Consider the following 25,114-nt stretch of genomic DNA (forward strand, 5'->3'; position numbering starts at 1 on the left):
GATAAGTTATTATTATTATATGTCGGAAAATTAGCTTTTCTTTTGTAAAAATTCTAGTTTTTAAAGTGGTAACTATTTTGCTTGTACAACAGTTGGAAAATTTTATGTATAAAGCATGTGATTTTGCATGTTATTGATGAATTCATACATCACCTTATTCCTTTCTCCCCTTCAAATCCATGAATTGACTCTTCTTGGCATTATGCCAGCTAAGGTTCTTACATGTGTGGACAGTCTAATCAACAGAATACTTTCAGAGGATGAGTGTTTGAATTCTTACCATAAGTCAATTGTCATTGCCATTCCAAAACCAGGAAAGGATCCAACGAAAGCGAACATTTATCGACCTGTTGCTCTGAGCAGCTGTCTGTGTATAATATTGGAGAAAATAGTTAATGCCAAACTTCTGTGGTATTTAGAATGCAGCGATCTGCTCTCCAACACACAATGCAGCTTTCATAGACATTTTTTCAGAGTTGGATCATTTGATCCATTTAGAAACATGTATTAGAGATTCATTTCTCAAATAAGAACATCTGGTTTCAGTATTGTTTAACATGGGAGGATATTCCATATTAAAATACCTCTATAACCTAGGTCTCAGAGGACAACTTCCTGTATTTGTTCTGTCTAGCTGCATATTCTAGGTCTGAGTGGGAAGCACACTGTCTATGCCATATCATCAAGAAGAGAGAGTATTCTTGAGGCTCTGTCTTAAATGTGACACTCTTTACCATCAAAGTTAATTCAATCACTGAATAGTTTCATTCTACACTGTAGGCAATGCTCTATATGTTGATTTCACTATTTATGCTTGCTCTTGTAACATGAGGGTAATTGAAAGACAACTTCAACAATCAATTGATCATGTTTTTTTCATGGGCTCTTAGCACTGTGTTCAGGTTCTCAGAAAAAGTATATATACTTCTGTCAAAAATGCACTCTTCACCTAAATCCTGAGTTAAGAAATGGACAAAGTTTTATTCCAGTAGCATTAGAAGTGAAGTTCTTGGTACTCATCTTTGATGAAAGCTCACATTTGTCAGCTTAGAGAAAAGTGTTAGAGCATGTCAAATCTCCTTTGTGTGTTCTCTCCCCTCCTCCCTCTTCTGAATGGAGTATGAATCGATCTTCATTGCTTCACCTATATTGTGCAGTGTTCAAAGGTGGATTATGGGACTCAAGTCTACAGATGTTCAAGACAGAGTAGTCTGCAGTAGTTAGATTCTATCCATCATCAAGGATTATGATTACAGATAGCTACTGGTGCTTTCACACATCACCCATTCGACTTTGTCAAGGCCAATTGAACCTACTCTGTCAGTCAGAAACATTTATCTCTTAACTGTCTCCTAAAAATAAAGTATTTTCAAGAACATTCTACATGGATTAGTATCTTTTTTCCGCATTGGATGCTCAATATCATACATAACTGATTGCATACATCCTTTGGGTATATGTGTTAAAGAAATTATGCAAGCTATTTACATGAATTTTGACAACATTCCTTTCATGGCAAGTTTGTATTCCAACATGCACCCTCTCACTATGTCAACTAAGGAATTCTGACACTCCATCTGTCTAAATCAGGGTTTGAAATAAATATCTGAATAATGAATCCTTTCTGATTCTCAGACAGTTAATTTGGAGTGGAACAAAATTTTTTTTTATATAAATATATTTCTATCCACTGAAACAATGGATGTTTAGGTTCTAGGATATCTATCTTTCAACATTTAATCCAGAGGAGCAAAATTTTTTTTGCTCCTGTAAATTGTTTCAGTTCAGAGCAAAAAATTTCACTCTGAGAAAATAATGCTGTATCTGAAAAAAGCATGTTTGTGCACACATACATACTGCTTATATCTTCTATATAAATAGAATTTTTATTTCAATTACAGTGGTATCTTGCTAATCCGAACCTCTTTAGTCTGAACCCTCCAGTAATCCGAACTGCTTTGCTTTTAAATGTAATTTTCCAGAATTACGATGTGACCACATCAATAAAAAAATATAAATTTGAAGGATGTGGTATTCTCAGTTGCTGCTGCTTGGGAAGCCTTTGAACCTGAAGCAATTCGAGCATCATGGAAAAAACTGGCCTTCTAGAATTTACCAAGATAACTACGGTGATGCACAAAAAGAGGAAATTCAAAACGTGCATAATTTGGTTAAAAGTATAAATTCGAATGTTACAAGAATGAATTAGAAAACAATGATGATGATAAAGAACTCAAAGAAAAAAAAGTAGAACATGAAGAGGCAGTTGACAGTTTTAATATGTGTATAGAATGTGCTAAGCAGATTGGGACGCCATTCCACAAAATTTTATTGCTAATGCAGCTCTGAGAAGAATCATTCGAAAAAAGTTTGACTTCCAAGAAGCAAAAGAAAATCAGTGACTTTTTTTTACAAAGAAATAAAAAAAAAACTTTTTTGTGTGTTATTTTGTGAAACTTTTTTTTTGTGTTGTGTACAAGAAAGTGATATTTTTTACGCAGATTAAGTTATGTATGAACTATGCAATATTATTAAATCGGAATCCTCAACAATACAGATACATACAAAGTATATTTTTTACTAAAATAAACTTGTGTACTGTATTACATTACAGTACAGTAGCTTTTTTTTTCTATCAGTTAATTCATTTATTTACAGAATTAAATTGATGTACCATTAGAACCTGATTATTTTTGTCTTAAACGCAACTTATTGTTGTTGTGTCCCTATCTATGATTATTAAACTTTCTTTTATCCTTTCAAGTGAATCTCTATATTTTCTTTATTCAAAACTTAACTATGCATGAGATATTACAAAATTCAAATATTTAAGCTTTTTCTCCCCTTAGTGTCCCTAATATTTATATTATACTGCGCCTTTCAGGACATTTAGTTCAAGATATATAATTCAAAAACAAGGAGCAATTACAAAAATATGTCTGAGTGTGAAACAATTAAGCAGTCATGACCCTCTATCTCATAACTTAACACATTAATTTCCCGTGTGATTAGGTTTGTACGTTTTTCAAGTGGTGCATTAGGCAGCAATTTCAGACAACTGTATTATTAGTGAACAAAAGTTTATTTAAAATCTCAAACATGGTACAATTCAATTTCTATTATATAAAACACAATTCAATACTAAGAATAAAAATTACAAAATTTCTCAAGCAAAATACAAGTATTAGGGCAAAATCCTATATGGGAATTTGCGATCATGCCGTCATAACAGACTTTATACATTTTCAGTTTACCTTATCTAACTTGCAAAACATCATCATCATCAAATTCCTGCCATGTACCCTCAAGGGGTGTACAAGATATGATAGTACTACATGAAAAAAAATTACACCATTACTAACTTCCTATCTACAGTTTTCCTCCAAATCAGTCTGTTACTTGTCAAGACTCCAACATTATCAGATCTTATATTTCTATTGTCTAAGGCACTTTGTACTGTATCAATCCACCTATATCTTGGTCTTCCTCTGGGTCGTTTTGCTGCCAACCTGGCAGAGAACACTTGTTTTGCTAATCTTTCTTCGCCTATTCTGTTTAAGTGACCATACCACCTGAGATTAACTCTGCTAACGCATTCCTGGATGCTGACAATGTCAAGTTCTTTCCTAATATCCTCATTTTTAATATGATATTGCCATTGATGCCATCTGTTCATGCCTGTAATCTTTCTCAAGACTCGCATATCTGCGGTCTCTAATCTTTGGTCAAGTGTTTTACTTCTGACCCAGCTCTCAGATCCATAAGTTAAAACTGGTTTGAACACTGTCTTGTTACAGCTAATTTAGTGTTCTGACTAATTTCTCTCTTATTCCATATGAATTTATTCAGTTGACTTCCCACCATACCAGCGTTGTAATTCTCTTGTCTATTTCTATATTTAATTTACCATCTCAGTAAAAATCGTGCCTAAGTAGCTGAAATGTTTTACTTGTTCCACAGGTTCTCCATTCACAACACAGTTGACATTTTCAATTATTCTGCCTATTTTCATTGTCTTTGTCTTTTTATTGCTGACCTTCATACCATATCTATTACAACAGCTATTCAATTTAGTCAGAGAATCTTGCAGACTTGTAGCGGAATTATTTAGAAGTATAACATCATCTGCATAAAGCAAAGAGCTGACATTAACATCTCCAGTTTCAATATCATGCTTAATACCACTTTCCTCCATAATGTGATCCATATAGATAATGAATAACAGAGGGGATAATGTACATCCTTGTCTCACACCAGATTTAACATTAAACCATCTTCCTGTACTTCCTTCAATTCTAATTGCTGACTTATAACACAAATAAAGACTAAGTATTGCTTGATATAATGCCCCATTCACACCATATAACTGTAGCGTATTGAATAGATTCTCTCTTGGCACCTGAATCCAGCTTGTTCTTCTCCAAGCTTTTCTTCCAAAATTCTTCTCAACCGTTTCTCAAGTATACTTGCATAGATCTTGCCAGGAACACTCAGTAGGGAAAATACCTCTGTAATTCTCACATTCAGTTTTATTTCCCTTTTTTATATATGGGTACAATAGAGCTCTACTCCAATCATCGGGAATTCGTCCTTCTGTCCATGCTTTCTGAACTATGCAGTGCAGCCACTGTAAGACTCTTATACCACCATACTTCAGAATTTCTAGTCGAATATCATCTACTCCTGCTGCCTTTCCACATTTCAGGGTTTTGATAGCTTTTTCTACTTCAAGTATGGATATGTATTCCTGACTACATGCCTGGTCAGTGTTTTTTACCACTGTGCTGTCATCACTGCTTGTTTCATTTAGCAGTTTTTCAAAGTAATTACTCCATACTTCAAGGATATCTTTTTCTCTTGTTTTCATGTCACCTTTATCATCTCTAACTCCTTTTACAGCACTCTTTCCTCCATTCCTAAGCTTCTTCAACAACCTCCAGAAATTTTGCCACCTTCTTGATATTTATTTTCTATATTCTTGCCAATGTCCTCCCATGACTTTTGTTTAGCTAGTTTTACACACTATTTAGCATTCTTGCATTTGTCTCTATATTCTCTAAGAGCACAAGCTGACTTGTATGACAGGAACTTTTGATATGCTTTCTTCTTTTCCTTCACTGCCTCTTTAACTTCCTGTGTCCACCAGGGAGTTCTGATTTTTTTATCCTTGCAGACAACCTCACCACATGCCTCTCTGGCAGAATCAATCAATGTTTTCTTCAGAGTTTGTCACTGAATCTCTGAGGTTTGATTCCTGTTCTCAAACTCTTTCATTTTTTCTTCAATAATCTTTATGTATTTTAGTCTACAGTTCACATCTGAGAGCTGCTCAACTTTTATTCGCTTTAAAACTTTCTTACATGTTATTCTTTTCAATATGAAATTCAATTTTATTCTGCTCAACACTAAGTAGTGATCACTTCCAATTTCAAATCCTCTGTACACTCTGGTGTCATGCACCAGGGAGAAAACATCACTATCTACAGTAACATAGTCAATGAGACTTCTTATTCCTTGTGTGAATTTGTGCACATTTTTATGTTGGAACATGGTGTTAGTAATCACCAGTCCATGTCCTGAGCAGAAATCCAACAGATATTTGCTATTATTATTAGCTTTACTCTTTTCTCCTTACTTGCAAAACAATATAGGTTAGGTTTTCCTTTCGCTATACCTATACATACATTTGACCTTTAAGACACTCTCATGTGAGATACCATGTGCATACATAAATCTCTAGCACATGAATGCTTATCAAATAATATAAACTAGTTTACTCTCACTCTACTCTGATTTGTACTAAAGTCCTAGTATATCTTCAACTGTCCAGTAATTAACAATGATTTCAACTATATGCGATTTCAATTGACAAAAGATTTTACAGTGCCTTTCTAGGACGAACCCTGGTTTTCACGATCTATACCTTTCGTGCTTGAATAAAGGACACACACAGGATCTTCTATTCTATCACTGCGGAACTCACGTGGGCACGGACTTCTGTATGGATTTTCTTTCCCTCGATACGAGAACTGGATGATGAGATACATAGACAATTTCTTCCTTCTTGTAACTATACAGTGTTCCTCGTCTCTTGCACTAGGAATACAGGATCGAATTCCCACACACTTTGTTTCCTTGTTGCATCGGACAGAGATAACTCCTACGGCGTCACCCAGGAAAACCCGTGTTACCTATATGAAAATTTCGTGAAGAAACTCCTGAAGAAAAAAAGCCTTGTGTGTGTGTGGGGGGGGGTTCCTAACCCTTTTATCTGCATGGCCCCTATCGGCACCTTCTTCAATTTCTTCCCCCCCCACTGGAGTCGATCTCGTTCACCAATTAAAGTCGTGTTTTTTCTCCCCAAAACATGCTACAGTCCCTTGCACGCGACTCTCACGTGAAGATGTCTCACTTTGGGAATTGACCTTGAGCGATCGTCATTTGTTTTAATCTAGCCTCTATACTAAATTAATCCCCTTTTTTGAATTTACTTGAATATTTTAATTTCCTTTTTTCAAGTGTTAAACTAGCCTCTCACATACAAATTCTTATCTCTAATCTTCTTTGTCTTACTTAACCTATTTTTTCCATATCTTTTTTTTTTTGTAACAAGATTCCCTTTTTTATTATTCAGTTAAACAATTTCTGCTATAATTAATTTTCTTGGATGCAAGCATATTTTCTGTCTTTAAATATCTTGTATTAGCTACTTGCATAGGATTTTATATTTTTATTTTCTTGTTACACCATGATAACTGAAATTTTTACATTCTTGGTTATCAGGGTGTAACATTGTTGTCTCTTGAGGGAAAATTCGCTAATCTGAACGAGCACGGTATTTATTAGTTCGGATTAGCGAGATACCACTGTAATTTAAATTATCATATGACTCATAAATAAATAATATTTTTGAGTCATATTTTTTTTTCACTATCATAATTCTTAAATTAATCTTGAATAGCCAATAAATAAATACAGATAAATATATATAAATTTTTTTGTCTCTCTCTCTCTCTCTCTCTCTCTCTCTCTTTCCCAGATGAAACATTATTTTCTGGAGGTGAAATTTTTTACTCCAACCTGGAAATGTATTTTCATTTTCAGAGGAGCAATGAAACAAGTAAATCATTTCGATGATTCTTTAGATAGCTATCTGCATAGATTAAAAAAAAAAAAAAAAAAATCTATCCAGGATTATTGATTTGTGCAGTTAAAGAGAGAGAAAAAAATTCTTGTTGAATTGTTCTGCGAGGAACATTTTATTTCGGTTCGCAATCATTTCAACCCCTAGTTTACATGCAGTTATTTAATGAACACAGAAAAGAATTTCCTTTCCATCTATACTGACAGTTCAAAATCTGAGGCCTTTATTGGTTGTGTTGCTGTATATCCTGATATCCAATTACACTACTCAAAACAGTTAGGGGATATTATAAAGTTCTGCAAATATTTATAACTGTTAGGTACTTTATATATGAATAAATATTTCTTACTTATGGATAGGGTGTAATTGATGAGATATTGTTTAAATAATCGATATTTATTACTAATTTAACAAATTATACATTTTAGCGTGAAATAATTTGAACAAGAATAGCCAAAAACACTTCTGTTAATTTTTACTAGAGCGTATGGTCTCCATTAACAGCAGTGCATCTTGATTGCATGGACCGGATAAGATGATCAAACAGTTCTCGTTGGATATTTCCCCACTCTTCTGTGAGAGCAATTTTGAGCTCTTGAAGCGATCGTGGTGGCAGCAGTTGAGAAGAAACGGCCCTACCTAAAGCATTCCAGGCATATTCGATTGGATTACAATCTGGTGAACAGGCAGGCTAGTCCATTCGTTCAATATCTTCTTCTTCAAACCACTCTTGTATGAAATTTGCACTGTGTGGACGAACATTGTCATCCATAAAAATGAATTCTTGGCAAATTGCAGCATCATATGGATGAACTATAGGTTCCAAAATCTCATCGCGATACCTTTGGGCTGTTAAGGAACCGTTTCTGATAAAATAGAGATCAGCATGGCCACCTATACTTATTCCAGCCCATACCATCAAACTCTCACCTTGGGGTCTTTAACGAACAAACAGTGGATTATTTCTTGTTCCACTTTCATGTCATATCAAGATACGTCAGTTATCTGGTTGCAGACTGAACCTGGACTCGTCACTAAAAAGTACACGAGCCCAATCCTCATTTGTCCAATTTGCGGTGTTCCTGTGCCTAAATTTTTCGGTCTCTTTTGTGATTTGCAGTAAGTGGGATGCAAACCTATGGCATGAAGACGATTTCAAACATTCCCATCTCCAAAAAGCGATTCCAAAGTCGCGAAATTACGCTTTGAGATATGCACACGCTGAACAAATGCAGCGACAACTTGCTGCATTTGTTCAGCTTCTAATCCACCAATAGCTCTCCAAGTTATGGATTCTGGTATATCATGTTGCTCTGCCATTTTTAACAAAATAATGGGTGGTAGGTGACACAAGTTTGCAATTGAAGTGATAATTATGCACAATGGAAGTGAGTGTAACAAGCAACGCTTTTATACTACCCCCCCATGCTAATACGGCTAAGACATGTTTCGACAAGTCTTAACATGATTTTGTAAGCAGTTACATGTTCTACACTTTATTTTAAAATATATTAAGAATATTTTAAAATAAACGCATTACATTTGTAAATTATTTTTATAACTTTATAATTTACAAGAAAACCAAAATATCTCCTAATTGTTTTGAGCAGTATAGATTCCAGTTTATTACCTTAAGTATAGAGCAGAATTGCATGTTCTTTTGCATATAAATGAAAACCACTGCCAAAAGTGTATAATTTATAGAGATTCTTTATATAAGTTATTTGGATCATCTTTACAGGCCATCTTGTGTCTCATATATAATCCATACCCAGTGCTTTGCAAAGTTTTAAAGCTGCTGTACAAATTGAAGGTCCTTAATTTGAAATTTAGCTCTTCTCGATCTCTGGCCACATTGGAATTAAGGGAAATGAGATTGCAGATGGTAGATCAGCTTATACGTTTTCACTTAATGTCTGTCAGTCATGTATACAGACTACAGACAGTTTAGGAGATCAAAATTAATAACCCAATGGCAGTCATCATGGCAGAAAGCACTGACAAATAAATTGCTCGTGATTATGCCTAAAGCTAAGCACTCCAGTCTCCAGAAAGTCAAGGCAACAGAGAAACAGAAGAAAAGAAGCTGTTCTTTGTCAGGCTTTGCATAGGTCACAGCTGTTTTGTGCATTCGTATTTACTGCGAGTTGATTACCTACTTATGTGTGAAAATTGCAACACACATCTTACCATTTGTCACTTCACTCAAGAAAGGAATGAATTTTTAACTAATCTGTCTGAGCCATGTACTCTCAGGCAGATCTTAGACTAAGACAAATTGCATGAAGTTTTTAACTTTTTACAACTACAGTGTTATCTCGCTAATTCGAACTAATAAAAACTGTCCTTGTTCGGATTAGCGAATTTCACCCCAAGAGACAACAATAACTAGCAGTTAAGACAAAAATAATCAGATTCTAATGGTACATCAATTTAATTCTATAAATAAATGAAGTAACTGCTAGAAAAAAAAGCTACTGTACTGTAATGTAAAACTTAAAAAATAATACAGTACACAAGTTTATTTTAGTAAAAAATATACTTTGTATGTACCTGTATTGTTGAGGATTCTGATTTAATAAAATTGCATAGTTCAGTACATAACTTAATTTGCGTAAAAATATCACTTTCTTGTATACAACACAAAATATAGTTTCACAAAATAACACGCAAAAAAAGTTTTTTTTTTTTATTTTTTTTTGTAAAAAAAAAAGTCACCGATTTTCTTTTGCTTCTTGGAAGCTGAACTTTTTTCGAATGCTTCTTCTCGGAGCTGCATTAGCAGTAAAATTTTGTGGAATGGAGTATCATTCTGCTTAGTCCATTCTATACACACATTAAAAATGTCAGCTGCCTCTTCATGTTTTGCTTTTTCTTTCTTCTAGTTCTTTATCGTCATCATCATCTTCTAATTCATTTTGTATCATCATATTTATAATTTCAGCATCTGATTTGATTTCGAATTCGGTGATTCATGCCTACAGTACAGTATAAAAAAAAGCAAACATGAACGCACACAATAAATCAATATAGGCCTACAATATAACTGTACAATCGACAATATGAAAAAAAAATACTGTAATGTAATAATAATAAAATAATAAGTTAATTTAATAATTATTAAATAAAAACAATAGTGCACAAAATAATATGTAATAAATAATTTTTTTTTCTTTCAAACCGCAGTTCGGATTACTGGAGGGTTCGAACTAAAGAGGTTCGGATTAGCGAGATACCACTGTAATTAATTTATGCAAACGCATCTGATTATAAATTCTATTTATATATAGATACTGCATTGTTTTACTAAATTTTTAAAATGTACCGTTTGTATATAGAATGCCATGTGCTATTTATCTGTGTGTTACTGCTTTTTATTACCTCTGGTACATCTGTAACCTTTGGTTTAGCACAATATGACTATTGCTGTCCTTGCACCAATAACCTCCTAATCATCTAACCAATTGTGGAACAATGTTTTCTGCTGTTTTAAGGATACTTGTGACATAAGACTGAATGATATATGCACGTAAACACAAGAAAGATATTTAATTAACCAAATATTTTGGTCTGGAAATAGCAGACCATCCTCAGTGGTATTACAAGAACAGTTTTAAAAAAATACAAGCTAGTGTTGGATCCTACTTCTAAATCTTTACCGTGGATCCGACATGTTAATCACTATGATGTTCTTAAACAATTGATAAGTTGTAAGTTGATTTCTAATTCAAATATAAAGAAAATTTATATTTAAAGACTGCGCTACTTTATATCTGAACTAGTTCAAGAATTGAAGATAAACCAACTTGCAACTATTTCTCCTTTTAGGTGTTAATATTATATATACTGGCTGAGAATATTTAACTTACTTAATTTACCCGCTTTGGTTCGAATATTTTATGAATGGTGCAGTAAAAGAGATTCAGGCAAAACACAACTTTTGATTAACAAAAACAAACATTTAATTTAGAATCACAATTTACACTTAATTCAAATCACTAAGTAAGATATTATAAACATTATAGCTCTCACAAAATTCAATTAACTGCTTGGTAAAACTGAAAATCACGAAGTTCCTCAGTAACCGATTGCATAAATATCTCAGTTTCTTAAGTTTCAAACACAATAAAAATGCAGTAACACCTCTTCACAAACAAACACTTTTAATTTTACATTTCAGTTAATTCTCACCAATAATCACTGTAATTAATATAAGGAAATTCTAGGATGAAACTCACACACTTCTCTGTTTAGAAATCTTAATGGTTGGAATAATCTTACCGATAATCTTTTTTCTTCATCTACTTATACGTAAACACTTTTTATAACTGTAAACACTTTAAACAGTATACGGCACTCATTAAATAAATCTTCTAAGCAATAACTGAATTAAGCGTCGGTCTCTATACACATAAACAAACATTCTTACATGAATTACTACTGATCACTTATGAATTAAGGCAATACACAATAATTCCTTAACTTGAGGTTTTATATGCAGCTGTTCATTCTTCCTGCATTCATTTAATTCTTTAGGCAATATATTTCTAAGCACAACTAACGGTAAACTTCAATTTTACAGCCTCTACTTCTCTAGTAACTTCGTGCTTTATTTCAAGATTCTGTGTGTGCTTGACAGGTCGGCCCTGAAATTAAATCTCAACTCAAGTATCGCTAGTCTATCAGTAATCACTTAGCTATTTTCCATAGCTTTATTTGTTATTCCGAAACTTATAAGCTAACCGCTTCTCGACTAGTAGACTTTATTTAGCTGCTTGAGTGACTTGCCGACTCGCTATTATCGCACTGTGATTCCCGAATGCTCCGATTCCAACCTAATGCCAATTCTCTCCTTTCTCTCTCTCTCTCTCTCTCTTAATAATCTAATTTCAGTGTTCATTGCTTTTCATATCCATTCTTCCCGCCTAAATTGTTCTCGTGATTTCTTTAACTAAAACTCTTTTCAATAAGCTTTCTCCTCATGTGGTGTTCCAAGAACATGCTGCTTACTGACATGCGTCTCCATGACAACAAAATAAAACATAATAAAATTGAGCTATTACATAACGTTAAATTTCTACAAATAGGAATAAATAGAGAATATTAACATTTCAATTAATGCGCAGTTAAATTATCAAATACAAATTCTTATAATATTAACATAGTAATAAATAAAATAGCTTAATAATATTTAATTCAGTCTTTTCATTATTAATACATATATCTTTGATTAAATAATTAGATATTAGACAAAATTAAAGTAGTTATATGAATATTAAATTGTAAAATGAGTAGATTACATTAAATAATATTTACAAGTCTAGCCTTTGTGATGGAAGATCAAGTTGGATTCTGAAGCGAATAATAATTACTCTAATCTCTACATAATCAGAATCCAACACTAGAATACTAACAATAGGTCGTTAAAAATTAAACACGCTGTGTGATGTTATATCACTAAGTATTAAGTATAAAACGGAATATTTTGAAGTAGAGACATGATTGAAAAAAAAAAAAAAATTAATGAGTAATCTTGATTAGACTTTCCCAGATTTTTGATATATATATATATATATATATATACACACACACACACACACACACACACACACACACACACACACACACACACACACACACACACACAGAGTCATGATTCAGGTTGGGACGATGGAGCAAGGCCTCCACGCTTTCCTTGAACAAATGTTCGAACCTATAACGGGATCTACGTAAGAGGCGAGTTTTGGACCAAAAGATGCTGTGGTCAGTTTCAATCCCGTGTTGAGCCAATCCATCAGGTTTGTTGTGAAGAATGGAGGATTGGTGTTCTTCGATTCTTTTTTCAAGAGAACGTCCAGTCTGTCCAAAATAGGAGAGATCACAGTTGCAAGGAATTTGATAAATTCCAGGAAGAGATAAAGTTGAGCGTTCGTCTTTAGGAGAAGGAAAATGAGAAGACAATTTGTTAATAGGTGAATATGTAGTAATTAAATCATATTTCTTTAAAATTCTTGCGATAGGTTCTGAAATACTGGAGATATAAGGAACAGGCACTTGATGTATTGAAACTTTATTGTTTTGTGGAGGATTATAAGAATTGAGAAGATGTTGAGTACTTTTTTTGGAAAAGCCATTGAGTTTCATATGTTGTTGGATGGTAGAAAGTTTTTTCAACATCTTTCTGTAGATAATCAAAAGTAGAACAATTAGTTTTGACTCTTCTGATGAGGCATTTTATAATTCTTGATTTTTGACATGGATGATGGGCTGATTCTTTAAGAATATAACGACCTGTGAACGTTGGTTTCCTGTATACTGTAGTTGTAAGAATGTTTGAAGGTGACCGGATGAGGAGAACGTCTAAAAAAGATAACTGGTTGTTTTCTTCTATTTCCATAATAAACTAAGTCAACATCTTAACCGTAAATATGAAGCTCTTTCGTCTAGACCAGGGGTCACCAAAGTCAATTGCCCGTCGACCCCTTCAAGCGTTTCTTGACTTTTCATGGACCCCCCCCCTATATTTTACTATTACGTAATTATAATAGGACAAGCATATAAAGATGCTTATGTGAGTTTTTAGATTGTTTATTTTATAGTTACAGTGTTTATTGTATGTATAATATAGTATATATTATTATATTACTACTACTATTACTATCACTAGTAATATCACTGGTATTACTAGGATATTAATAAACTACTGGTATGAATATCACTGGTATTACTACCAGCACTGCTCAACTCTTCAACATAGAGAAGTTTAGTTCGTGAATGAATAACAATTGAATTATAATATGTATGTTGATGAATTTTAGAACATTAATGCTCACTTGTATGTCGTTGCGCAAAAATGAGGCTGGGATCGAATACTTGTATCAGTAAATAAGAACCACACGCGTGTTGCAATCTCGCTCCTGCACCAGCCGGCAGGAACCACCAACATCCGTTTATTGGTAAATACGTCATTTTGGCCTACTTGATTGGCCTCAGTAACTATTTTCATGACCTTACTTCATCTTACAGGTCCTATTCATGGACCTGTAAGATGGAGGTACTGATCCCACGATTCACTCTTAATTGCATTGTCGTTACCTTCATGTCTTTTGTCATGGAGGTAATCCAAGTTAACCTAATTAAATATTGCCAATACAATGATGTCTTATATTTTTCTGTAGACCCCTGAGCCCGAATCGACCTCTAACAATGTCATATCGACCCCTTTGGCAACCACTGGTCTAGACCAGTGGTTCCCAAACTTATGGATGCCAAGGCTCCCTTTGGAAAAATTAAAATATTTCACAGCCCTCCCCATCGAAAAAAAAAAATCGCAATACAGACATATATTATTATAATATTGATTGTATTTATATTCAATACAATTTACATTCAAGATTTTGGTTTGTAATTTTTTTGTGTTTCTTATCAATACCTTTGAAACAAAACTTATACGAATAAGCATATATTTAACTAATATTGATTAATCGCCGAAATACGCAGGAAGCAAAATTTGTTAACCAACACCAATGTGTGATTTTTTTCCATTAAAATATAAAAAAGAACAAAAAAGAAAAAATAAATAATAAAAATTAAATACGTTTTTTTTTTTTTAAGATTAAAAAAATCTACTGTCTTAAAACATTTTAAGACATTTTTTGTTTTCATTATTTCATGCCCCCCCTCAACAAAACTTATGGCCCCCAAGGGGGCCGCGGCCCACAGTTTGGGAAGCGCTGGTCTATACAATCCAAGCCCTTCGTAACTCCAGATAATTGGATTGTCAATATATCCGAACGTCCTTTGACTGAAAGCGAAACCCTCATCCGGTCAAAAGGACATGATTTTTCTATTGTTTCCAAATAAGATGCCATATCTAGATTTCCTAGTTAACATTGCAAGGAATCTCAATCATCTAACTAGTGATAAAGCTAATCCTCTTAGCCTAGAAGCCGCTTCTTCTCTACTTAAGGCCAAACTTCCTCCTTCCAACATATCTCCTTTTTGAAATGAAATCTTTACAGTCCTTGAGAAAAAATAATCACCTCATTATCACAAATATACAGGCCATTCAAAGCTGACAAGGTAGTTATGGACTCAGCAAATTACAGAAGAAAACTTTCTCTTTTGCTTCGAGATTGCTCTACATATCAAGAAATTGATTATAATCCAACCAACAGACAACTAAAGAAATTAAATTCTCTCTTAGATGAAGTCATCAGTGTAGATAAAGACAATTGAAAGACTTAAAACTCATTTTGCAAGACCTCCTAGATTTTATGGCCTTCCAAAAATCCATAAGATTGACTATCCTCTTCTTCCAATAGTAGATTGTATTGATTCTCCTACTTACCGTAAGCCAAATATCTAGCTAAATTATTGAAATGTTACATTGGCAACTCTAATTCTTTTTTTAAAAAACTCCTCAGATTTCTTAGAAAAATTAAAAAATGTGTCAATACCAATGTACCTCTCAAGGAAACTTTAAAATTACTTGCTGACATCTTTCCTCAAGACATTATAAAACTATTCGATTTCGTAATACATTCTGGATATTTTGTATGTCAAAATAAATTTTACAGCCAAGTAGAAGGAATGGCCATGGGAAGTCTGCTTTCTCCTGCTTTAGCCAACTTTTATTTAGAACATTTAGAAAAAGTCCTCTTCTCATCTATTTACCCTCAGCCATCTTTTTGGGTAAGATATATAGATGACATCTTTACTATTTGGCCTCACAGCAAAAACTCTTGACCTTCTTTTTTAAACAGTATTAATTCCTTGCATCATCGTATAAAGTTTACTATGGAAACAGAAGAAAACAACCAGTTATCTTTTTTAGACGTTCTCCTCATCCGGTCACCTTCAAACATTCTTACAACTACAGTATACAGGAAACCAACGTTCACAGGTCGTTATATTCTTAAAGAATCAGCCCATCATCCATGTCAAAAATCAAGAATTATAAAATGCCTCATCAGAAGAGCCAAAACTAATTGTTCTACTTTTGATTATCTACAGAAAGAACTTTCTACTATCCAACAACACATGAAACTCGATGGCTTTTCTAAAAAAAAGTACTCAACATCTTCTCAATTCTTATAATCCTCCACAAAACAACAAAGTTTCAATACATCGAGTGCCTATTCCTTATATCTCCGGTATTTCAGAACCTATCGCAAGAATTTTAAAGAAATATGATTTAACAACTACGTATTCACCTGTTAACAAATTGTCTTCTCATTTTCCTTCTCCTAAAGACAAACGCTCAACTTTATCTCTTCCTGGAGTTTATCCAATTCCTTGCAACTGTGATCTCTCCTATTTTGGACAGACTGGATGCTCACTTGAAAAAAGAATCCAAGAACATCAATCATCCATTCTTCACAACAAACCTGAAAAGTCTGGATTGGCTCAACATGGGATTGAAACTGACCACAGCATCTTTTGGTCCAGGACTTGCCTCTTACATAGATGCCGTTATAGGTTTGAACGTTTGTTCAAGGAAAGCGTCGAGGCCTTGCTCCATCGTCCCAACCTGAATCGTAATGACTGTATATATATATATCAAAAATCTGGGAAAGTCTAATTAAGATTACTCATTAATTTTTTTTTTTTTTTTTTTTCAATCATGTCTCTACTTCAAAGTATTCTGTTTTATACTTAATACTTAGTGATATAACATCACGCGGCGTGTTCTATTTTTAACGATCTATTGTTAGTATTCTTGCTTGTATTTTTTTAAACCTGTTCTTGTAATACCACTGACGAAGTTTTGCTATTTCCAGACCAAAATATTTGGTTAATTAAATATCTTTCTTGTGTGTACGTGCATATATCATTCACAATGTTTTCTCCCCCATGTGTTTTCAAATTAATACAATATACAGGCCATCAAATCAAATGTAAACAACTTTCTCCTTTCTCAACCCATTACCCATACATGGTACTAATGTACTATAGGTTGATTAACCAACCTCTTGTATATGAGCTAAAAAAGAGAGAGAGAGAAAAAAAAAATCTCCATTTTTATTAAATTCTAGTCAGAGCAGAGTTATCTTATATAATTTTGCTACTTGGTGCCTCTGCAGATAATCATATTGAAACAAATATTAGATTGCAAGGCAGATTTTTGTTATCACCAAATTCCTGATATGTACTCTCAGGGGATGTACAGGATATTAAGATAGTACTATCTTACTGGCTGTTTTGTGTGGCAAAATACTTTTTACCTGCAAAAAGAAGACACAACCATGGACTTACTGATGTCCCTCCATTTGCTAACTTTACACCATTACTAACTTCTACTCAACAATTTTTATCCAAATTAATCTATTATATGTCAAGGACTACAACATTATCAGATCTTATATTTCTTAGACACCTTGTACTGTATTAGTCCACCTACAAAGAGCATTTGTTTTGCTGATTTTCCCTCTATCATTCTGTTGAAGTGACCATACCATCTGAGAAGAGACAGCTCTGCTGACACATTTGAATGCTAACAATGGCTTGTTCTTTCCTCATATTCTTGTTTATAATATGATACTGCCATTGATGCCATCTGTTCACTCCACTAATCTTTTTCAGAACTCTCATATCTGTGGTCTCCAGTGTTTGATGAAGTGTTTATTTCTAATCCAGCTCTCAGATCCATAAGTTAAAATTCATTTCCACTATGGAACGAGATAAGTTTAAAAGTTTTGATATCTCTGCCCTTTTCACAAATGTCCCAGTCAGTGGCACAATTCTTCTTTTACAGGAAATTTTTTTTTCCTGTAAAAGAAGAATTGTGGAACCTTCTTTTCCACAAATTCCTGCTTGATATCACAATGCTCTTTACCCATGTACTACTTTCTGGCTATTTTGGGTGGCAAAATACATTTTACCTGCAAAAAGACACAGCCATGGACTCACTGATATCCCTCCAATTGCTAACTTTTGAGTAATACCCTCTAGATTGCTATACTTCAAAACCCAAAATCTGGCTTAGATATATTGGCAATGTTTTTGTTATCTGGTCCTATGGCTGCCAGACATTGGACACTTTCATAAAAATAATCATAATTTACAATTATGAATCTTTTTAATTATTTCTTTATATATTATATTAATATATATTATTATATTAATATATTAATATATTGTTAGTTTTGGTTTAATAACCACGTACATTGGCACTTGCGATGATGTTGCCCATTATTGATATTATTATTGTCAAAATGAAATGTAAACCATTTGAAATTGATATACTTACTAGATTCTGATAGTTGTGTTACTTTCATTTTTTTTTTTATTGTAATTTAAAATTAAGTACATCATGAAAATTATGGAAAGCATGCATCCTTGTGTATAACTGGATGTGTATAATGCTATGCATTATGAGAAGGGCCCACTACCCAGATCAGTTTCGAACTTTATTAAGATACTGTTAAGGTGTGTGTAGGGTGATGAGGAATAAGGTTACCTCTTTTTAAAAAACTAAGTGATGTGACCACTTCTTAACTCATCAAGCTGTCATCATTAGCATTCCTCAGTGACAGGCAAAAACCTGCCATGAAGCAAACGTTCTACTCCCTGGAATCAAGACCAAAGGCAAAAATTATTAAATATCATCAGTGGAAGCCAGATCCAGAAGAGATACAAAAGTTCATGTGATGCACAAGTCATATATTTCTCATATACAAGTAGTGAAAATGTGTAATACCTTATTAAAATACTCTGAATTAGAGCACATTGTTAACATTTTTTTGCACTTTTATAAATTAAAGATACCAAGAAATTATATTCTTGTTTAATCCTTTATCCAAGTGTAAGCAAACAAAGTTTGTATTTGAAGTATCTTCATGAATAACTAGGCTACTTGTATACAGAGGTTATGATTTCCATTTATTGTATATGGGAAATATGACTTCCTCATTATTTCCACCTTAATATCTCTTCTGGGTTTGATTGCTACTGATGAGACATCAATAAAGATAGAAATCAGTCTGAGTAGTAGCCCTTCCCCATAATGCATAGCATTATACACACCCAAATGGATGTGTGTATAATAAGTCTAGGGAAACTAGATTTATTAGGGGGGGGGAGTAGATATGCAGACCTTAGGGAGGCAGATGAGTGTATGAATGAGTATAATATGCCTGAGCGAATAAGGACAACAAATCAGAATGGGATAGTTATTATAGGGCATCAAGGTAGGGATGGGGCTAATGGGGATCTAAAATTCATGTACACTAATGCTAGGAGTATTAGGAACAAGAAGGAAGAATTTTTGGCCATGATTGCCACTTCCAGACCACAGGTTATTGGCATTAGTGAAACATGGCTGACTGTAGATGATATAGCTAGTGGAGTTGAATGTGATGGGTATAGTGTGTGCAGGAATGACAGGGAGAATAAAATGGGAGGAGGAGTATTGTTGATGATAGCTGATGAGCTGCAGCCAAGGAGAATAGAAGTTGAATTGCAGGATAGAGAAAAGAGCACATTTGAGGCCATTTGGTGTGAGATTGTGGGTAGCAGAACAAAATATACAATTGGGTGCTGCTATAGACCAGGTGATGGAATAGATAGTGGGGATAGTATGCATAGGCAAATAGAAGAAATGAGTGGAAGGAGGGTAATTATTATGGCAGATTTCAACTATGGTCGCATTGGAGTGAGGAGAAGACACATGGGAGGAAGGAATTGGATTTTATATGGTTATTAAGGGATAACTATCTGCGACAGCATGTAATGGAAAATACTAGGGGTCAGAGAGTGCTTGATCTAGTAATTGCATCTAAGGATTTGGCTGTAACAAATATGACCACATTGCCACCAATTGATGAGAGTGATCATAGGGTCTTGACTTGGGAGGTGGCTAAAGGTGTGGAATTTACAATTAAGACAGGGTACATGTGGAATTATCAGGCTGATAAGTATGACAAGCTTAGGAGTTTGATTAGTTCAGTGCCATGGCATGTACAACTGTAAAGGCTAGAAGTTGATAGTGCATGGGAGGCAGTTAAAAAGTGTTTTCATGAAGCAATGGCTGACTGCATACCTGGAGTCCGAATAATAAATCAAGTAGGGGTTAAATGGATGAATAACACCATTAAACTTGAGCAGCAAAAAAAGAAACAACTATGGCAGGAATTTAAGGAGAAAGTGACTGGTAGGCACATGAATGGTATGAAGCGCAGGCCAGAAGGGTACTGAGTATGGTAAGAAAAGCAAAAAAAGGATTACGAAAGAACATTGGCCATGCAGGCTAAAGAGAATCCTAAACAGTTTTTTCGATATGTTGCAAGTAAAAGAAAAAATGTATATGGCAGAATGATTTTAAAGAATGCCGATGGTAGGGAGGTAACTGAATCAGTTGATATAGTTGAGTTACTGAGTGAGCACTTTGCAAGAATATATCATTCAGGTGATGACATTGCAGAAATGAATGAACCAATAGATTATACGGGAATTGTGGTGAATGAAGTGGAGGTGAGTAGTCTGTTGCATAACCTCAATGTCAATACATCTGTGGGATTGGATGGTATACCAGCTCATGTCGTATGTGAAGCAGCAGCTAAAGAATTGTCAGTACCCTTGACTATTTTGTTTAATTTGAGTCTTGGGTCTGGGTTAGTCCTGAGGGAGTGGAAAGAGGGGAAATAGTTCCACTGCATAAAGGAGGTTCCAGACTGCTGTTGTAAATTACCGACCGATTAGCATATCAGGAATCGTTGTCAAGATCTTGGAGAAATTAGTCATGAAAAGAATACAGGATTGGATAGATGAAAATGGGATATTGTATGGGGGACAACGTGGTTTTGTGAAGGGTAGATCATGCTTCAGTAACTTGCTCACATTTTATAACACAGTGATGGCTGAACTGGATAAGGGTAATGGGTTTACAGTGATTCTACTGGACCTTGCAAAGGCCTTTGACAGGATACCACATGGAACTCTAATCAGTAAACTGGAGCAGATGGGGATGGATATAGGGTTGGTGAGATGGATAGGAGGGTGGTTGATGGAGAGATACCAGAGAGTGGTTTATTCAGGAGTTGAGTCCAAAAGACGGCTTGTGACTAGTGGTGTGCTGCAGGGCTCTGTTCTTGTACCACTACTTTTCAATTTGTTCATCTAGTGCAACCACTTGAGATTCGCCAAACCTCTTCATAGCATTTGTCCAGAGATGGGTGACGTATATGAGTAGATCTCCTGTTGATCGGCAGTGGCGGAATCCATACTGGCGGTCATTTATTTGGTGAGTTCAAGATAGTGTAGGAGGTGGGAATTGATGATTTTTTCCATTACCTTGGACAGGACTGAGGTAAATGAGATAGGGCGGTAATTGGATGGCAGTGACTTGTCACCCTTCTTGGGAATGGGCTGAATATAGGCCAATTTCCAGTTTGTGGGATAGATTCCATTGGAGTAGGAGAATATATATATATATATATATATATATATATATAGGTGACATAGGATAGGGTTCAGTTCTGGAGCCCAATTTTTCAGAACAATTGGGGGAATGCCATTTGGGCCAGGAGACTTTTTTGTGTCTAATTGGGACAGTATTTTTCTGATTTCACCTGGCAAAAGGATATGGGGGGCATTGTTTGTTGGGTGTCTGGAATGGTTGGGGGACATTTACCACCGTCAGTTATGCATGCATTTGAAGCAAAGTGTGAGACCAGAAGATTGGCTTTTTCTGTGGGTGATGAGGCAGTAGAGCCATCAGGGTGTGATAGGAGTTTTGACACTGGTTTTGCAGCTGCGGCACGTAACTGGATTGGCGGTTGACGGCACTGTACCGGCAAGACGTGATGCTCGTTCGCCATTGGCTTTTAGTGCCGCCATCTTTGCTGCATGCGGTAGGCATTGCATGCGCTTACACGTGGCTGATTTTGAATTGGAAGGAACTGGTTTAATACACTAAAAGTACTTACAGGTTGTACTGAAGTATTCCGCTGCTCGGCACCCACTGTTAGGTTTCTGTTTGATGGTTAATTTCAATGGAAAAACACTCGCAATAACAGTAAATTAGGGACCACAATCTTATAGTAGCTTGTTCACTGTGCTTCTGTAGTAAAATACTGAACATTCTTCATATTGTTGTTTCACTTTTGAGACATTTCCATTCTGCATAAAATAGTACCATGGAAATTTAAATACATTCTCTTAAATATTGATTTTTTTACATACACCTAGAGAGGTGTAGTCAGTAAAAATGATTCTGTTTGGGTTGAAAGATTTGGGTTTATGTTGAGGACAGCCGTAATTATTATGTATAAGATAGGGCACACTTGAACTAAGTTTTTAATGTTCACTTAAACAGTAGAGCTCTCACAGTTTTCTTAGTTTGAGCTAATAGTTGAATGTGACATTGTTTTCATGGTAACACCAAGCTCTGCTTATGTTTTGAAAGATGAAATGACTGCAAAATGGTGGCAAATGCTTGCTTGCACTTTAGAATATTCCTTGTTCAAATACAGCTTATGTCACAGATAATCTTATGAATTGAGTATGGAAAGAAGGAAAGAAATGGATATTATTTTAAAAGAATGCAATTAGGGTTAGTAAATTATTAAGATATTTAGAGTTAGTTGGAAAACCAAATATGGAATACTCATTTGAAAATATTTATTATTGTTAACATTAGACCTCCCATTGAGTAACAAGGTTCATTTGGAGGTATACACTCTCTCTCTCTCACACAGCTTTTGTCAGACTGTGTGTTATTCCTGCTTATCTGCATTTACCACACTCTTAGGCAGTGCATTCATTTAAATCATTCTTTATGCAAAGTTAGGCAGTGCATTCATTTAAATCATTCTTTATGCAAAGAATGTGTGTTAACTTCCTTGCTCCACTCTCCATATATAGTTTCCATGGATGACCTCCATACAGCCAATTATATATCATGCTTACTAATGTATCTAATTATCTTATCCAGTCTGGTTATGAACTTATGTGGAAGTTGATCAGAAGTCTGAAAAAAGTAGGTATACCACTGTATATGCATCATCCTTCTAATGCATTTGTTGACTTTGTTGCCATACATAAATAAATTGGTAAAACATTATTTCCCTTTAACGAACTCATGCTAACAATCATGAAGAATATTGCTGTTATCAGCCGATTTCTGTATCCAAGCTCTCGCTAATTGGATACACAGATTGGCCTTATCACCACCTTTGTGAAGTAGAACGGTTACTTTTTTCTGCTCTTTTAGAACTTGTGTTGCTGCATGAATCCTGTGAAACAGGTGTGGTACACAAGGCTGCTGATTATTTCTTGGAACATTTCCTGAAGTTCTGTTTGCCTTATTGACATGAAGAGTATACGAGGAATTAAATAAACATGTTTACTTAATTTCTCATATACTTCTTGCTCACTCACCAACAGTCTCTCTTCACCCATTTACATCGTGCTTCTCATGATGTCACACTGATGAGGATGAAATACCCTAATGAATTGCTTACTATCTATGTCCTTTTGCGGCAGTTACCAATCTACCATTTTCATTCATTAACATTGTCTTACCATAATAATTATTTCTTCTACTTATTATATTAAAAAAAACTTTTTAGAATTTTTTTTTTTTTTTTAGCCTGATTTGCTAATTTTTGTTAACTTTTGCTTTCCTTGCCTTTCTGGTCTGCTTTTCTTCATGAAACTTGATTATTACCATTATTCATCATGTGTTGCTTCCACATTGCTGCCATCTTCCAGATTTCATGCTTAATTCCCTTCATTATCCATCTATTTGACATCCACCTCATTCAGCCCTTTGAACTTTGGAATCCATACGTATGTTGATGCTGTTACGTATGTCTTTGGCAGCACCCAAGTTGCACTTACCTACTCTTTCAGTGCTATAACTTTCATAATAGAAAACCGATCTCTGAAATTAATTTCAGATATTTGTTTTCTTAGATATTGCAAATTTTATTTATTTATTTTATATTTGTATTTCAAATTATTCTACATAATTGCTTTATATTTACTTTTGAAGGAAAAAAAAGAAAGGATTATTTAGTATGCCTTCCAAGTTATCAGTAGGAGAAAATGCTAAAGACATGTCGAGTACAAGTAGCTCTAGTAGTGAATCAACTTCATCAGAAAGTGAAAGCCAAGATGAAAATATTATTGAAGATAACTTTCAGAATGGCTTGAATAGATCTGTTTTGCCAATTAGGAAAGATGGAATGGGTAATAATTTTGTATTTGTTCCTTCACTATTTTGTAGTGTGTGTGTGTGTGTGTGTGTGTGCGCGCGCGCGCGCGTGCGTGCGTTACTAATGGTTTGTGTTCCTAGATTGCTGTAGAATTTACTAGAAATGTTGGATACTTGAGTTTCAAGTATACATAAGCAAATATAAGTGTATCACTTTAAATATCCAAAATTTTTAATTAATCGAACAATACATACTGTTATAAGAGCTGAATGAACTAGATTACCATATGCAACTATAGTTAGTTTAGAAATTCATGTAGTTCATCACAAAAATTCCAAATAACTGTCAGCATTTGCCTTGGCAATCTGATTTGTACTAAGATACATGTTTTATCTATCTTTATTATGAATTGTCTCAATGTTAAATTATTTAAAAGAAGCGATCCTAGTATAATTCATTTTTTGTTGAGCTTGTAGACAATAATTACATCAATAAATTTTTAGAATTGATATTACATCAATTAACGTCTTTTAGCTTTTTTTTGATGTAATTATTTGTCGATGTAAACTATAAATACATTATTTTCATTTTGCATTGATTTTAATGATCTTTAATTCTTGGAAAAAAAGGTATTCAGAATTGATAGTTTTTAGCACATTTTCATATATTAAAAAAATGACCGGCATATTTTATTAAAAAAATAAACTAATTAATTAATCCTAAATTGAATTATTTCAGTTTAAAAGCAAAAAAATCATAAAACTAACAAGTAAAATAATATTAAATTACATACACTTACCTTTTTAAAATG

General features: G+C 34.2%; 1 protein-coding gene across 4 annotated transcripts in view; it reads left to right on the top strand.

The window, feature by feature from the left end:
• The window catches only part of LOC150097982 (MBT domain-containing protein 1-like), a 469,576-nt gene that overhangs the window by 45,386 nt on the left and 399,076 nt on the right, over positions 1-25,114 (top strand). For all 4 annotated transcript variants that reach the window (XM_090406078.1, XM_090406077.1, XM_090406080.1 and 1 more), the window contains one exon: positions 24,141-24,337. In XM_090406078.1, coding sequence (XP_090262204.1) covers positions 24,166-24,337 — 172 coding nt within the window. In that variant the 5' untranslated portion in view covers positions 24,141-24,165. The remainder of the gene's footprint in view (positions 1-24,140; positions 24,338-25,114) is intronic.

Source organism: Typopeltis vanoorti, chromosome 16, assembly GCF_054136105.1.
Source record: "Typopeltis vanoorti isolate ZY-2024b chromosome 16, IOZ_Tvanoo_1.0, whole genome shotgun sequence".
In the NCBI taxonomy this organism is placed as follows: domain Eukaryota; kingdom Metazoa; phylum Arthropoda; class Arachnida; order Uropygi; family Thelyphonidae; genus Typopeltis; species Typopeltis vanoorti.